The sequence below is a fragment of the Podarcis liolepis genome (assembly GCF_965112155.1).
Source record: "Podarcis liolepis genome assembly, chromosome: 3".
Lineage (NCBI taxonomy): Eukaryota > Metazoa > Chordata > Lepidosauria > Squamata > Lacertidae > Podarcis > Podarcis liolepis.
The window spans coordinates 78,368,426-78,382,567 of NC_139557.1; the positions used below are offsets into that span (position 1 = coordinate 78,368,426).

At 42.2% G+C, this 14,142-nt stretch overlaps 1 protein-coding gene across 1 annotated transcript in view; it reads right to left on the reverse strand.

Moving 5' to 3' along the window:
* NID1 (nidogen 1) overlaps window positions 1–14,142 on the reverse strand; it is a 54,545-nt gene that overhangs the window by 11,811 nt on the left and 28,592 nt on the right. The window contains exons 11-15 of the mRNA XM_083496798.1: window positions 11,193–11,336; window positions 9,320–9,442; window positions 5,136–5,351; window positions 3,762–3,934; window positions 602–728 (exon numbers count right to left, since the gene is read on the reverse strand). Of these exons, the coding sequence (XP_083352924.1) occupies window positions 602–728; window positions 3,762–3,934; window positions 5,136–5,351; window positions 9,320–9,442; window positions 11,193–11,336 (783 nt within the window). The remainder of the gene's footprint in view (window positions 1–601; window positions 729–3,761; window positions 3,935–5,135; window positions 5,352–9,319; window positions 9,443–11,192; window positions 11,337–14,142) is intronic.

Consider the following 14,142-nt stretch of genomic DNA (forward strand, 5'->3'; position numbering starts at 1 on the left):
TATGCAGAAACTGTATGGAGGAATCTTTTCATTGTTTTTGTGATGCCTTAGACAAGGGAGGCACAGGCATTGGTCACCTTGGGGGAATCAGGGGTCCTGTGGATCTAAAGCAACTGATACCCTGTGCACACCCTGACACTTTGGAAATTCCCATGCCTTACGACCAGTGGCGTAGCTTGGGTTGTCAGCACCCGGGGCAAGGCAAGTAATTTGCGCCCCCTAACCCTACCCGAGCCAGGTAGGGGGAGAGAGCTGTGAGTGCGAGCGCGCGCCCCCAGATGTTGCACCCAGTGCGGCCGGCCCCCCCTGCACCCCCACGCTACGCCGCTGCCTACAACCAGCATGAGTTCACTGCCTCCGCCATGGCACAACCTCACCAGCAAAGCTGCTCTGCACTGGTGGGGATGAATCTGTACACCATCCTAAATGTGCCTCAGCCATCAACAGGGAGGGTTAGGACTCCACTCTCAGACACTCCCCCCCCCCATATACCTTTCAACACTTGAGAGCAATAGAAAGTATGGCCATGAAGATTCTCTGTGGGAGCCCTGCCGCTGGGAAAAAAAATATTGTGAAGAAGAAATCTACACAACCCTCCTACCTGTTTTTATAATGGATACTGGCTCTCCTCCACCCAGGCTTGCTCTGCTGATAGATGGGCTGCTTATGTCTGTCCAATAAACCATCTTCTCCAAGCAATCATAAGCGACTCCAATAACAACTTTATCCTGCAAGTTGGTGAAACTATTACAAGTCTCAAAATATATCATGTTTCCAATTCTTTAGAAGAAACGGTTAGGCATTAGATCAGTCAAAACACCTAGATTATAGCACATTGTATTTAGGGAAAGGGTGCATGTTAAAGCCTAGTGATAAAACAAACCTAAAGGATCCAACGTAAGCTGGCAAAACTCAAGGTACAGTATAAGAAGGTATCAGAAAAGCAGCAAAAGCTAAGAGCATCATAGCAGATGGAAAAGGGGAGGGCATTTCATTTAATGGTTCAGGCCCACCTTCAGTGCAGGCAGAAAATAATCTGAAGCAGCAGCAGAGAATGATTGCTTCAAATAATAATCTGTGTACTGGAGCCAAGTGTAGCCTGTGTCATGGACACAGCACAGCAGTGATGAACAATCTGCGACCCTCCAGACGCTGGACTACAACTCCCCAACGTCTGTGACCATTGGCCATTCTGGTTGAGAGTTTGAGTCCAACAGCATGTCCACTGCCCCAAGTGAGCCGCTGCTGCTGCTGCTGCTGCTGCTGCACCAGGTTGCTGCACTGGAAAAGGGAAGCTAAATCCAAAGACATTGGAAGGTTTATGCCACAACTTGTGCAAGGTTTTATACAAGCAGAAACAAGAGAATTGGTACAGAACTAGCCTATTATAGCACTGGGTGAAATCTCTTGCAAGCATCTGCAGAACAGCCCTTGCAACTATTTCCCTTCTACTCAGTTCTTTGGATCAAACTCTATACTTTGGATCCAAAATAATGTGTTTTCATCTAGCATGTTATGAATATTGGTATTTTTTCCAGTGGTACGGGAAGGACTGTGATTCAGTGACAGAATGCACGCTTTTCATGGTTCAGTCTCTACTTAAAAAGGATCTCAGGTCACGGGGATGGGAAAGTTGCCTCTGACTGAGGCTTTCAAGAGCAGCTGCTGGTTAAGAGTACAGTCGTACCTTGCGTTACGGACACTTCAGGTTGTGTTTTTTCAGGTTATGGACCCGCCAAGCCCCGGAAGTACCAGAACAGGTTACTTCCAGGTTTCGGGGGTCGTGCATGTGCAGAAGCACTAAATCATGCTTTGCGCACGTGCTGGAGCACAATCCACGTGTGCGCAGACGCGCGGTTGCGGGTTGCAAACACTGCAGGTTGCGAACATGCATCCTGCATGGATCACGTTCGCAACCCGAGTGTCCACTGTATACCATAAGGCAGAGGTTTTCAAACTTTTTGAGTCCATGGCTCCCTTGACCAATTACATTCTTTCTGCAGCACCCCTGTGGGGCTCAGGACCCCACTCCTTGCTTGCAGAGCTGGCAGCCTCTCACCCTTTTTCAAACACCCTCCCTTGTGGAGTGTTCCCTCAGCCTCCTCTCCTCTTCCCTCTCCTTGAGAGTCCTCTGGGCAGCTGCAGCTGCCACCCTTGCCCCAAAGACAGGTGCCCCCACAGGGGCCTGGGAAGCACCCCCTGGCCAGCCCCAGAGGCATCATTTGCTTGGGGAGCTTATAGCCAGGGCTGTTGTAACGAACAGCTGTCCAAGCCTTTGGGAGGCAGAGACCCAAGAGGGCATCAGAGGAGGGAGGGAAGGAAAGAGGGACCAGTGTTGCCCACGGCACCCCTGACCATCATTCAAGGCACTCCAGGGTGCCACGGCACACTGGCTGAAAACCACTGCCATAAGGGATAGGTAGGTCAATGCCTTGAGTGTTTTATAAGCACAAATTACAAGCGGTAGGCAGACACTGACAGGTTTACTTTTAAAGCATCCACAAACATGTCAAACAGAATCATGTGCACATGTTTATAATGGCATAAGCTTATTTTAGTTTCACTATCCTCAGTTTTGCTTGTAGGAATTGTAATGTTATAGAGATTTTTTCCCCTCCCCCGATTTCATTGTGATTACAGTTGTCATTTCCTGTCCTTACATATCCAAACTTAAAATAAAAAATTTTTTTCCAGTAGCACCTTAAAGACCAACTAAGTTAGTTCTTGGTATGAGCTTTCGTGTGCATGCACACTTCTTCAGATACCAAGATATCCAAACTTGTCACTGTTACAACTTTGCATCATTCAACCACACCAACCTCCACTATGTTTCCTTGCATCTTTTGGCTACTCTCATATGCAACTCCCACAACAGGATGGGAGAAATACCCACAAATACAACTAGAATATCTAATTAGAATACTAAGAATGAACAGGGGACATGTGCAGTGTGAAATCACTATGGATAAAAAAAGTGCAAGAATCAAAAGACAAGTGGCAAAATTAGAGAGACGTTGCATAGCAAAGGACTTCATTCAACAGTAAGAGAAGGTGGAAAGTGGGAAACAGACTTACTTGCCCACTGGTGTCAGGCATAAGGAAACAGCTGGAAAAGAAACACATGGAAGAGTATAGAAGCCTGACCAGAGCACAGGAAGTTATCAGGATATATTATAAAATCTACAGCAGAAGGAAGAAGAGAATATCAAGGACAGGAAGATAAAGGGGGAGCTCAGTGGAGAATGTTTAAAACCCACATAAACTATTATAGCCAGCCAGGATGAGCAACTAAAATTTAAGAATGTCGAACAATGTTTAAAACACTGGAAAGTTTGATGGGAGTTTTGACTTGCTTAGAAAGCCAATAAAATTTGCTATAAATACAGTACAAGTTTGTTTATAATAGTCCTGAGACGCTATCACTGAAGCGGGGAAGGCTGTAAAAATATTGTGCAACAGGAACACACATTTCTTTGGGGGCCTCTCTTTGTTAATACGAGAATTGTGACCCCAGCTTCAAGATTTCAGAATCTTTATCCCCCCCCCCTTTCTCAGCAGCTGCAGCCTAATCTAAAGTAAAAAATAAAAACAAAGCATCAGTAAGAAAGGAAAATCAGCAGCAAAACCCAAAGGATATTAAGCCATGTGACTGTTCCTGATATTGTTTTGAAGTGTTATTTTTTTCTGTAGTATAACTCTTCAGCTAAAATCCTCAGTTTTCACTAATGCAAATTATTACATCAACTTCAGGGGATACTTACTGGCACATACAGCAAAGCTTTTGCATCTGATTTCCTCATGTCATTCCCATCCAGGGGGACATGGTCAATCTTTCCACTCTGAGCAATGAGTAAGTGTGTTCCTGGAGGCAGAGGAATGGTATCTGGTTTTACAGAGGGTCCAACTGTAACAGGAGGAGCAACTGTGCCCAGACCTTGTTGACAAATGATAGAAAACACAGGCAGTCAAGATTGCGCAAACACAATAAGGTCAAACTGCATCTGCAAGGCAAGATTACGCTAATATAAACTGGATACAATCCCGCCAATGCTTAGCACATCTAAGTGCTACATATTTCAAATGTTAAGCACATGCTTGAGATGGCAATCCTATGCAACATTGCTTAGGACTCACCAGGGTCAGCCCACTCATGAGGCAAGGCAAGGCAGCTGCCTCAGGCTGCAGGATCCAAAGGGGCATCAGATCTGGCCTCCAAGGGATGCATCTCTCGTGGGGAGGTGTCATTTTATGGTTTGCCTCAGGTGCCAAAATATATTGGGCCAGCCCTGAAACGCACTGACATCTATGCACTTGCTTATGAATAAAGGTGTACAGAATTATACTGCACGTCTCTTTCAATGAAACTGATGAGGTTTTAGAAGTGCTTAGCCTTACCAGGATCATGTTTTATGGGTATAAAGAACAACCAATTATAAGGCAGAGACTTCTATATTACTTTCCTTTAGGGCTGCGTCTCATTCCTGCTGCTCATGTTACACCACCAAATATTGAAATTATTTCCCTTATTGTCCATGGTTCTAACTTACATATTAATAAAACCAGAAAGGACAGGCCCAGTGTCAGCATAATTTGAGGGCCACTGGGCCTGGAAGCCAGTGACAATATTGCACAACTGGTATTATGTGCTTCGTGCATCCTAAAACAATCAGTACCTAGTAACTGTACTGTGGATCAGTTGTAGTTTGGGTACTCTCTAAAAGGTGCCTCCATATGGAACACATTACAGGAATGCCACACTATTAATTATATAAACATCATTTCTGCTTATGAATATCACCATATAATTTGCAAGTCACTGCCGATAGCTCTGGCTTGCTGCCCTTTTGGGGGGGCAGGGGGGAACCAACATGACTAACAGAGTCATACTGTGGGCAAGCAGGCTAGAAACATTTTTTGATTTATTTAGGAGGCTATAAGAGCTATTGCTTGCTTCATTATGTCACCACTTTGAACATGGCTTAATAGCAAGAACAGCATATCAGCATAAGCACATATGAAACAATGGAACAGGACTGTATGAGAGGCATATGTCTGAATTATGAGCCCAATAAAACAGCATCTGAATGAGGAAAATTGTTGCAGTAGCTTAATGGCTTAGGTGCAACGTAACTTACATGGAGGTCGAATCCCTGGACCACTTCTGGTACCATCAATCTCATTCCCATCTCGGTCTACACACCAGCAATATCCAGTGCTGGAGTGGCATTGAGTTGGCAAATAATTCCCATAGACATCACACTGAGGAACAAAGAAGCCAACTGGCCTGGCTCCTCTTGGACCAAAAGCCACACTTTGTTCTTGTTCACGCTGACATTTTGTCTTTTCTTGTTCTGTAAATAAGAAAACAAAACAAAAAGAAAAAAGGTGAATCTTACATCTCATTTCTATGATGTTCTACATACAAGTGATTCTAGCCAACATATATTAGCCAAATTTGCTGCCCCTGAGTTCTGAAAGGTGGAGTGGAGCTCATAGAGGTTGCATTAGAAATGGCAGTTAAGATGGTTCGCCAACAGCTGGCCAGAACTTTGGAGTGATCAGGTGCAGGGAGATGAACTCCTATCCATTTTCAAAAAGTTGTGGGAGGTGGTTTCTCACTTAACACTGTGCAAGCACTGTAGGTGCACAGAAACTTTATAACACAGCTGTCTGGATAACCAAGTCAGGCAATGAAGACCCAGCTGCAAATGCTGCTTTTCTGCAACCACAGTTACGCAGACAGTTGCAAATGTGCAGCCAACCTGCACCAGCACAGCATTATAACCTCTCTGTCCCCTTGCATCTAATCCTAAGTGTCAGTAAGACAGTTGCACACCCAATGACATTTTCAATTCTTGTCCTTTGTACCACCAATGGTTTAGCAGAAATGAGCCTGGTGTGGGGCAGGAGAGCCACATGCGACCCTCTGTAGAATGTTAGAGCAAGCACAAGGGCAGCCCAGAAGCACTTCAGAGCCGTAGAAAGGGCTCCTAAAATGTGCTGTATCCATTAATGTGGTTTCTTGGGTTACTGCAGGCCTTGTGAACTGGAAAAGCTCCAGCTTTGTTATTGTATAATCAGTAACAGTTGAAATGGTGCTAGAAAGTAAAACGTCAGAATACTGATTTTAGAAGCTGCTGGAGCAGGAGGGGCAGGATTCATCCCATTGTTTAGGCAAGCCAAAATCTAAGCCACAATGCATTTACTAAGGCTGTAGCAAATGTTTTAAACAAACAGTGGGACAGGGACATGCAACAACCACTACACAGATGGCATTTAAAAAACACTCCATTCTCTAGCTGTCATCACATGGTAAGCAGGTTCTCTGAAGTGACTTGCCATGTATACAGGACAACTTTAATGCTACCACGGGATTTTACTGTTTATATTTTGCTATGGTATGGGCACAACTGCCAAGTTCAGCCACCATATGCTACACACATGTCCACAATGTGTGCACCAATCCAGTCTATTCCCCACCACCACCTGTGATCAGGTAGCTGAAGGTTACCCCAAAAAGTCTTTTGTGTTTTAGGTGATGCTCCTATGTGGTTTCAAAGAAAGGCAGATTAACACCTCACCATTAGGAGGCTGTTAGTGAAATCCATTTAATGCTGCTTCGGTCATGGAGTGCTACAAACAGGATACAGTGGTGCCTCGCAAGACGAAAAGAATCCGTTCTGTGATTCTCTTCGTCTAGCGGTTTTTTCGTCTTGCGAAGCAAGCCCATTGACGGATTAGCGGATTAGCGCTATTAGTGGCTTTTAGCGGCTTATCGGATCAGCTGATAAGCGGCTTAGTGGCTTAGAAAAAGGGGGGGAAGGGGGGAAAACCCGCAGGAACTCGCAAGACATTTTTGTCTTGCGAAGCAAGCCCATAGGAGATTCGTTTTGCGAAGCACTTCCAAAACGGAAAACTCTTTCGTCTAGCGAGTTTTCCGTCTTGCGAGGCATTCGTCTTGCGGGGCACCACTGTACGGACTTTTGCCACCAGTACATTTCCCATGTGAACTAGATTACCCACATTAACAATTTCAGTGAATAATTTTTATTGGTCATAGTCCCTAGCCAGAGAGTCTGGGTTTGTTTCTGTTTGGTAAACACAATCTACGGGAGATGAAGGGGTGACAAGTTTTGGACATCTGTTTCTTTTTGTAATGAAACAATGGAGCGTGAGGGAATAATGAAGTACAGACATTCTTCGTAGCTGCTGGAATGCTGCTGCTTACACCAGGAACTCTATTGCTAACAAGCCGGCTATGTGATGAACGTATGTAAAATTGCAGGCAACTTCCACAGCTACTTCAAGGAGCAGATTTGCTGTGTAAAAACTATTGCAGTACTGTATTTGCAGAATAAAATTCCCTAGCTTAAATTTAGAGATGCTGAAAGTGGTACCTGAATATATGAAGTGTGTGTGTGTGTGTGTGTGTGTGTGTGTGTGTGTGTGTGTGTGTGTGTTGACAACACAGACGCTGTAGAACATATAGTCTCATAGGCCCACAATAGCTTCAGTGACATTTATGACTGCAGCAAAATACAGTGGTACCTCAGGTTACAGATGCTTCACGTTACAGACGCTTCAGGTTACAGACTGCACTAACCCAGAAATAGTCCCTCGGGTTAAGAACTATGCTTCAGGATGAGAACAGAAATCGTGCGGTGGCAGTGCGGCCATGGTGGGAGGCCCCATTAGCTAAAGTGGTACCTCAGGTTAAGAACAGTTTCAGGTTAAGAATGGACCTCCGGAACGAATTAAGTTCTTAACCAGAGGTACCACTGTAGTAAATAGTTAGCAAGGCGAAGTTGGATGGCTCTTCCCAGATGAAACACTATGTTCTATTCCTTAACTTCAAAACCCAAACATGTTGAAAGAGACAGGAACAGGCTTTCTTTCTTCTACTGGGATAGAAAAGCTGTTAGGCTGCTGTGAAAATAGGGCCAAAATAGGGTCTCTCTTTCCCATCCTCAGCGTCCAGAGCATCAATGAGCAGCTGACAGAAATTCTTACCAACGGAGTACTCCATAGGACTGATTCTGTGACAGTGCCATGTTCAAGCTTAATTTGGGCACTGGCAACATACCAGCTGTTGCATTCCACCTGTAGAAATCACCTTATATCTGATTATAGGTACTCTAATATAGGACTGTCTGTTTATAAGACTGCTCTTGACATTCCAAAGAAGTGAAAATTTGCATAGCGAAGAATAGAACCTAATTTTATCTGAATTCCTCAAACCTAATTACTTATGGCCAACTTTGTTTTGTATCCTTGTATTGGACCAAGAAATAACATTCCCATTATGGGTGTATGGATTGCTCTGCTAGATTATTATTACGCACATGCTGCGGGCTATTTGTCTACCACTACATATCACAACTTTCATCTGTCAGAAAGGGATAGGAATTAGGGGGGAAAGCATCCTCTCTCTTCCCTTGAAATCACCTCTTTCCTTTCTATCTATACTTACCTCTCACATGAAAAAGGACATTGTCTCTTTCTCCAAAATTCAACATCCAGCACCCCATGTTCCAGGCATGATCCTTCGAGCAGTGATGTGCTTTATTTATTGATTTATTGATTTGCAGACCAATTATAAATATGCACAACACAATGCAAACAAAACCAAAACCTAATGCCCTATTCTGATTTACGCCCCTGGCTCCTCATTCAGAGAAGGAAATCCATATGATAACACAATCTTAATTCAAAATAATGAAGTTACAACCCAAAAGGAAATCTAACATAATTAGCAAAACAATGCAAAGTAAAATTACAGCATTACTTCCAAACAAGTTCACAGTAGAGGAAAGATAGCATTTTTCAGCAAAACAAATAGCAAAATGGAAGAGAGAACACTCATCTTTCTGGAATGAATGTGATAGTCTTATAAGTAGCAAGGAATATTTTCTATTGCACCAACTGATCGGATTAGATTACATAGCTCTTAGTGCTCCTTACACAAAATTTCAGTATGTATTAGCTAAAATCATAAGCTGACAAAGGAGATATTTAACTCAGAAAAAAAGCCAGAATCCTATACTCACTTCAGAATATATCTCATTAAATTCAATAGGCCTTATTTCTGAGTTGACATATAAAGGATTTAACTGTAAAAAGTCTTAAAGTAAAAAGGGAATCTTGATAAACTATGGAAAGCGCCATATTAAATAATCACTGCTTGATCAAATAATTCAGGTTTTTTTAAAATCAGAGTACACAGTTGTTAAACAACTTCTGTTCATTTTATGGCATTCCACCATACTGTCTTTCAACAGATTGCTTCTATTAGGATTTTTAGAAAATAACATTTATTTACCTCCTGTCACACACTGGAAACCATCCCCACGATAACCTGCCTTACACTGGCAGCTGAAGGACCCTTGTGTGTTATAGCAGTAAGCATCCGGATGACAGCGGCTCAGCTTACATTCATCTTCATCTATAAAAGAAAAGAAAAGAAAGACCATATTATAAGTTGCACTCCTTTTAAGGAACTGAAAAATATGCATGTAGGCCAGCCTTAGGTCCTCTGTTACAAGGATCTGGACCTGCACCCTTTTTCATACGCTACCATGAGACAAACATCTCATTCAGCCAAGATGTTGGGCAGCTATGACCACGCACATTGGTCAATGTTTAATGATCTAATGAGTTTAAGTGTCCATTGACTCACCATTCAAATAACTGATGTTTTGAGTTTCATAAGCAATGTTTTATACATGAACAGATTGTAGCTTGGGCAGTTGGTTCCAAAGCATAGAATCATAGCAAGCCAACCAGACTGCCAAAAAGACAATGAGATAATCTATTGGACACAGCATACCATGTGCTAAACTAGGGTAACCTAAACTAGGACAACCATGTTATGGGAGGAAAGGACTCAATGTGACATAGGTAGCTTGGGAAAACAACACTGTGCATTGCAGTGCATTTCCACTAAAAGATGACTTTATGATATGTGCAGTCAGATGAGCTTTATAAATGGTACACTAAAGATCAGAAATCTTTTAACTGTTGATATGCAAATGAGGATGCTGACAATTTAAGATGCATCTCGTAAACATGGATATTATCGCTATCGATTTGTTTATTTCTGCGATTTAGGATAGTCACATGCATTTGGGAAAGCGTGTTCTCCTTCATGGAGAGCACGTGTTGCGGTGGGGTCTGCTGAGCCACCCCTCTGTTACCAGGCAGGGTCTCTAAAGATGGCCTGGGGCAGTGATTGGTTCACTGGGTTGCTGGGGTAAAAGTTATGTTGCAATTTTGGTGGGAGGGGTAAAATGTTTAAATACTCTGCACGCAGCCTGGAGCTTTCTCTTTGCTGCGTGCAACGGATCACCCGCCCACCCGCCCTTGAGTAAGGGGTTGTTGCATTGACCTTGCTATGCCTGTCATGGGGTCGTCTGCCATTGGGGCAGGGGCCTTGTAGGAATTTTGTCCATCTGGCTGATTGGCTGGGCCATTTGGTTTTTGCCTACTGCGTAGCAAATCGTCACAACTTGTAAGGTTGCAGTTAGGCATTGGTTATAAATTGGTGGAGGAGGGGTTAGGATAGGCTGGGCCTGCCCCTCCATGGTTGCTGCGGAAAAGGAATTCCGTTAAAGGAATCCTGGGGCTTGCCATCTTTTCATCTAATCCCTGGAATGGGGCTAGGGCCGGCAAGCCTTCAGGGAGCATGCGGATGAGAATTGAGGGTCTGTAACTCAGCTCCATTTCTCCCCGACTTGTTTTCCCGCACTGTCTTTCGGTGGTGCCCGGAAGTCAGTTCTGTCCCCAGGCAGGGGGACAGATAGTCTTAACCAATGCCTAAACAGCCACTCATGGTTTTGTATTTAAATAAAGTTGTGGCCAAAATTATGCCAAAAACCTTAAACAAAAATTAAGTGTGTGTTGTGAGTTATTTGGGGGGTGGCTTGGGAACCTCGACACGCAATAACAACACTTCCATATGAATGCCAGCAAACAACACTAGTAAAAAGAGGTTTTTAGAAAAGATTTAAAAGTGGAGAAAATGTGTGTAGCGAAGACAGTGTGGAAACTCTGCTTTATTCTGGTTTTAGATTCCCAACTCAAAAAATTGGTACAGAAACCAAAAATCCAAAACAAATTATTGAGGATCAGATAACCAAGCTGTACAAAGGCCTCCAAGGACAAGACAGAAGGGGGGGGTTCATGGTGCCACTTACCCTTGCAAGAACGTCCATCCCCAGAGAAGCCTGGTAGACATGCACAGATATAAGAAGAGCCACCAGAGTATATGCAGCGGGCACGCTGAGGGATGTCACAAGTGTGTGTTCCCGTCACACAATGATTGACGACACGTTCAATAGCTGCAAGGTAGGAACACTCACTTTAATATTTTTTAACAGAGGGAAACGCGAATGAAACAAAAATAAAACTAGAACTAACATTTTCAGTTAGTTCTAGCATAAAAACTAACACTACGCTAAGAAGAGATAACATTTTACATTACAGCACACTGAAAACTGGCAGAAATGACTGGCAGAATCCGAGACCTGGGAGAAGAGGCAGTGGAAGAGGACTGGAAAAAGTTTAAGGACTATTTACAAAAACATTGCAAATTGTATGAGTGTTAAGAAAGATGCAGGACTGATATCAACATGGCACCAGCAACTTAGTTGAAAGAAACATGAGAATAAGTGAGATTTGAGAAATAAGATAGATTTGGGAATAACATTATGTCTAAATTAAGTATTTAACTATTTGATAAAAATGATTAAAGTCGGGGACATAATATTTGAAAACTATAAAATAAGAGTTGAAATAAGATGATAAATTGCTGTTTATAATTCTATAACTGGGAACGCAGGAATGGGAGATGTGAGGAAGCCCGAAAGCTTAAGAAAAGATGGATGCTGAACATCTGATTTTGTGGTGTTTTTGTTATTATATGTTATTCTTTCTGTTTTTTCCCCTGTTGTTCTTTCTTTGTTGTATTGTGTTATATGTGAACTTAATGTTTAAAATCTTTAATAAATATTTTTTTAAAAAATGAAAACTGGGTGTAGAAATCACACTAATTGTGAACAGCCCAAGCATTACCTGAAAGCTGTTTGGGGTTTTCCCAGACAATCCTATTGCCACCAGTAGTTAAATTGTATTTTGTCCTTCAAATCTATTACAGTTTCAACGCTTTCTCACTTGGGTCTTTGGGTTTGTTAGTCATCTGGCGGTCCTACTCCGCCAGTTACTTTTCCTTGTCATTTCTTTCACTCCCTTTAAGCCATGGATTTCTCAAACTTTCTTTTAGTGTATTCAGTCACATGCAGCTGTTCAGTGACCACCTTTTTATAAGGCTTGCTCACAATTCTACATAAGGTTACACTTCTGTGCTATCCTATATATAATCATTCCTCCTTAATGTCTTCCCCACTAATACTTCTGTTGCAAAGCCATAAATATTATTATTTTCACCTAACAGCTCTCTTCCACCCATCCTTGTTAACTGTACAAGTTATCCTCCCTGTCTCCTGGGCATGCGGTGAGGAACAGACCATTATACACAAAGGAAATGGCCTGTTCCCCAAACTACATGCCTAGGAGACAAGGAAGATTACTCCTTTCTCTTGTTTTTTTGCTCTTCAGTGGCAACAAAATTTGCACTTTCCTTGATGTATGGGGACATGAATAAACTTCTAATTGTTGGCCTTTCTTCCTCATAGCCCCTTCAGTTAGTTAATTACACAACCTTCAAGATGCAAGTCCTGTTCTTCAGCTGATCTCTTCACTCAGCTCCCCTTATTCATTTTTTATGTTTTCCCCTCACTCTACATGAGCTTATCAGCTAACCATTCTCTCATTATTAAATCTGTGTTTTCTTCCATTGTGCTTTCTCTTGAGTCAAATATTTCCCACAATCCCTCCACCAACCCCACTTCTTCAAACCCTTATTAGTTTTTTTTACTTCCCTCCATTGTTTGAACTAGACAACAATGCTTCAGAATTTCTCAGGAAGAAAATGAATACTACAAGTATTGCCCATTGTGCGCAAAATTTAGATTCTGGAAGTTTAATCTACTCCATATGGTTCAGTAGAAAAAATAATCAAACCCAGAAATAGAGCATACATTTTCATAGTGCAATACTGTATTATTATTATTACTGTTATAGTTGCTATTATTATTTTAAATTAATTAGTTTAATTTATATCCCATGCTTTCTCCCAAAGGGGCCCAGGGTGGGCAATTGATTTTATTAAAATGACTTATATACTGCTCTTCAGAACCATCATCTCACAAAGCATTTTACAATCACTAAAAACATCAACAACGATAATTAAAATACAGTAGTAAGACTACTGATTCTGATTACAATAAGAGACTGGTTACAAACATAGACTAAAGTATCATAAAGCCAGCATTGTACACCTGGTCCAGCCAGTCTAACTGAGGTGCCAACTTGACATTTTCATTCCCAAAGACCATTCTAAAGAAGTATGTCTTTAGAGCTCTTTTTAAAAAAAGAGTTCAGTGATGGGGGCCTTCCTAATTTTTGTGGAATTGAGTTTTATAAATGGGAGGCCTCTGCAGAAAAGACCCTGTTCCTTATGCCCACCAGCCAAATAGCTTTTACTGTTGGGCATCTCAACATGCCTTCTTTCATAGGTCTTAGGATATGAGTAGGGCTGGTATGGGTGCAAGTGGACTCTAACCTGATCCCAAACCATTTAGAGCTTTAAAGGTTTTCACTAGTACTTTAACTTGTCTTCGAATTGTACTGGCAACTGATGAAGTATCAGCATGATATAATCTAATTGGCCAGGCCAAAAACAAGCCAGATGTATTCTGCACCAACTGTGGTTTCTGAGCTGCCTTCAAAGGCATCCCAAAGAGAGAAAATTGCAGTAGTCACTTTTGGAAGTTGTTAATGCCTGAATGACCATAGTAAGGTCTGACCTCCCCATCAATGATTGGTTGAATTCTACTATCCAAGATTGTTGGGTTTCCCTATCCACAATACTTCCATCTTATCTGGATTAAGCTTCAGATTGTTTAGCCTCATGCAAACCAGAAGAGCCTACAGACATTTGCTGAAGCTGAAAGGCATCAAAATACGTTGGTAAGTGAGGGATCACTATAAATCCAAGCTGGCTTTATATTACAACAAGGAGGTTAC